This window comes from Cornus florida, unplaced genomic scaffold, assembly GCF_030987335.1.
Source record: "Cornus florida cultivar Cherokee Brave unplaced genomic scaffold, ASM3098733v1 CherokeeBrave_3.0.0_Hap2_Chr09, whole genome shotgun sequence".
NCBI lineage: Eukaryota > Viridiplantae > Streptophyta > Magnoliopsida > Cornales > Cornaceae > Cornus > Cornus florida.
Window position 1 is genome coordinate 89,962,332 of NW_026775579.1, and position 2,564 is coordinate 89,964,895.

Sequence of the window (2,564 nt, forward strand, 5' to 3'; positions counted from 1 at the left end):
ATGAATTTATTAACTTAGTTCATGAATTTATTAACTTAGTTCACTTTGTGTGATGAGAATATATGTTTTTCATACAATTTACTGTCGTGGTTTGATTTGATATTTGTATTTTATATATTTATGAAGATGCAAGGAGTTCATTTCCATTTTCTCTCTCTAGAATTCTTACACTTCAACAGAATGAATCTCTCTCCCCATTACTTCCCAAATTTATAGGTATTTACAAACATTAATGGGTTGCTAGATCTAGGCCCGTTCCTCTGTGGGCTTTGGTCATCTTCAATGGGCTATTCGCGTTTGGCCCATATGGCAGTATTTCTTTATGGGCTGGATCCAGCTGCTCGGACCGGATGCCATGTTCGCGGGTCATATCCGGCCCATATCACTTCTGGCCTCCTCAACTGCCCCCATAATTACTCCCTATTTAATAAGGGGTAATTATCAAAGGCGTCTCATCATGACGTTGACGGCTCAAGACACTCTTATGGGGGAATGGACGGTCGGATCCGGAATCAATGTTCCGAGATTCGATAAACTTCTCGCCTCCCTGACGCTTCGGCCCTCGGGTCCACTTCGTCTTTACGAGGCTCTAGAATGTCACTTCATGCCTTTTTACCGTCTTCATCTCTCTCCATCATCAGTCAAATCTCTCGCTTGTCTTTTTAGAACCGTGCTAAGTTTCATCTAATGAAATTCTTCAAGAGTCACTCTTCCAGCGATCTTGCAGCGTTCTTTGCTGCTTTCTACCCCAGAGGTTAGTCTTGTTCCTTTTTACTTTCGGTAGACTTCTTTTACACTTTTGGATCCTTCATTCGCTTTCAACATGGTTGTAGATCTAGATGTTCTTCGTATGAGACTTAGACTTCCTAACGACATCCAAGTTAAGGTTTGACATAGGGATGTTAATATTATGACCGGTGCCGGCCTTCTTCCCGGCGAGGTTTTATTTACTAACCTTCAACTAAATGTCGTTAGGTTCCCTCTGCATCCCTTTTTTAACTATGTTTTCAATAGACTGGGGATATCCCCTCTGCAGGTAAACCCAAATTTCCTTAGAATCATATCCGTTATGTTACTACTGATTCGTGACAGAGGTCTGGATCTTGACCTCATAGATCTTCTTCTTTGCTATAAGGTCAGTAAGATCCGAACTGAAGAGCCATTCTACCACCTTTACACGTTCGACAAGATGTCCATATGTACGGATACAATCAAATCTGAAAAGGGTTGGAGGGATAACATTGTGGGTGTTAGTGGGGCCTGGTCTTCGCCGACTGCAGAGGATTACCCAATCCCGAGCGCCTTTGGCGTCTGTTGTGTCTCCTCGTATAAGAAATTCAAATCTCATAAAAACGATTGTCCCTGCGAAACATGTGTTCCTCGCTTTTGTACTTTCTTATGTCGCTCCTTAGGCATACCTTGTGATGACTTGAGCTATAGTGTTTGCAGGGATAGGAGTAATTACTTGAAGAAATACGTTTTGAAAGATATTCCTTCTTGCTCAGACCTCCTCACTTCAGACAACCTTCTAGCGCTCTCATCCCTTGGCTATACAATGAGCAGGCTTCAGATTCTTCCTTTGGTAGGAGGAAAAATCCTCCCCCAGCCACTAATGCTGCTAGAGCAACCTCCTCTCCCGCATCAGCCTCTTCTTCAGCCACCATCTCTGACACTATCCCGAGTGTGGTGGCTATTGATCTTGTTGTTAGCACCCCTGCTCCCAACCCGAGCACATCTCCACAGATCACTACTACCCCTGCTGCTGCTGAGGGTGTTCGGGACAAAGAGCGAGGCAAAAGACCTCATCCTGACGGTGGAGTCAACCTCGAGGAGGAATATCTTACAAGGAGGACCCGAGTTTCTGGGCCGAGCGCTCTCTTGCATCGCCCAGTCAAAGCTCCTGCCCCCTCCGGGCCTGTTGCAGCTGCTGCCTCTGCTTCTGCTTCAGCTTCTGCCTCTGCTCCTACTCCTGTTTTACCACCATGGGCTCCTTGATACACCCGAACGGATGGGACGTTTGTGAAGCCGAACGAGACCATGATCAAGGATGGCCAGACCGCCATGGCGTACTATAAGAGCATGTGGACTCCAAAAGACCTTGAGGCAGCGAAGAGCCTGTCACAAAAGGATGTGTTCAGCCGCTTTCCCCAATCTGCCATGGAGGTGACTTTTATTTTCTAACTCATGAATCTTCTCATAATATTTGCTCTTGTCTTCGTCCGACCAGGCGATCGGTTTAACCAATATTCATGCATATCTATGCAGACTTTGTTCGGTATGATGGCTATGCAGAAACAGGTGGAAATGGGGAACGCTAGGGCCCGTAAACTCTCTGATAGCCTGGATGTGGCTAATAAGGAAAACAATATTCTTGCCAACAAGAACACCGAGATATTGGCTCGGCTTGAAAAAGCTGAAAAAGAGAGAGAAGCTCTGAAGAAGGAAACCGACTCTCTTCAGGATGAAAAAGATGCCATTCAGCTTGAAAAGAGTGTCTGACAGACTGAGCGCGATTCAATCAGAGATGAAAAGGCAGAGCTCCAGCGCCTTCTGGCTGACGAGCA

The 2,564-nt window shown here is 45.6% G+C and overlaps 1 protein-coding gene across 1 annotated transcript; it reads left to right on the plus strand.

The window, feature by feature from the left end:
• Window positions 1-687: 687 nt before the first annotated feature.
• LOC132273126 (uncharacterized) lies at window positions 688-1,995 on the plus strand. Its single transcript, XM_059774150.1, has 3 exons — window positions 688-754; window positions 834-886; window positions 1,564-1,995. Exons 1-3 carry the CDS (start codon window positions 688-690, stop codon window positions 1,993-1,995), a joined length of 552 nt encoding a protein of 183 aa, XP_059630133.1.
• The last annotated feature ends 569 nt before the right edge of the window (window positions 1,996-2,564 follow it).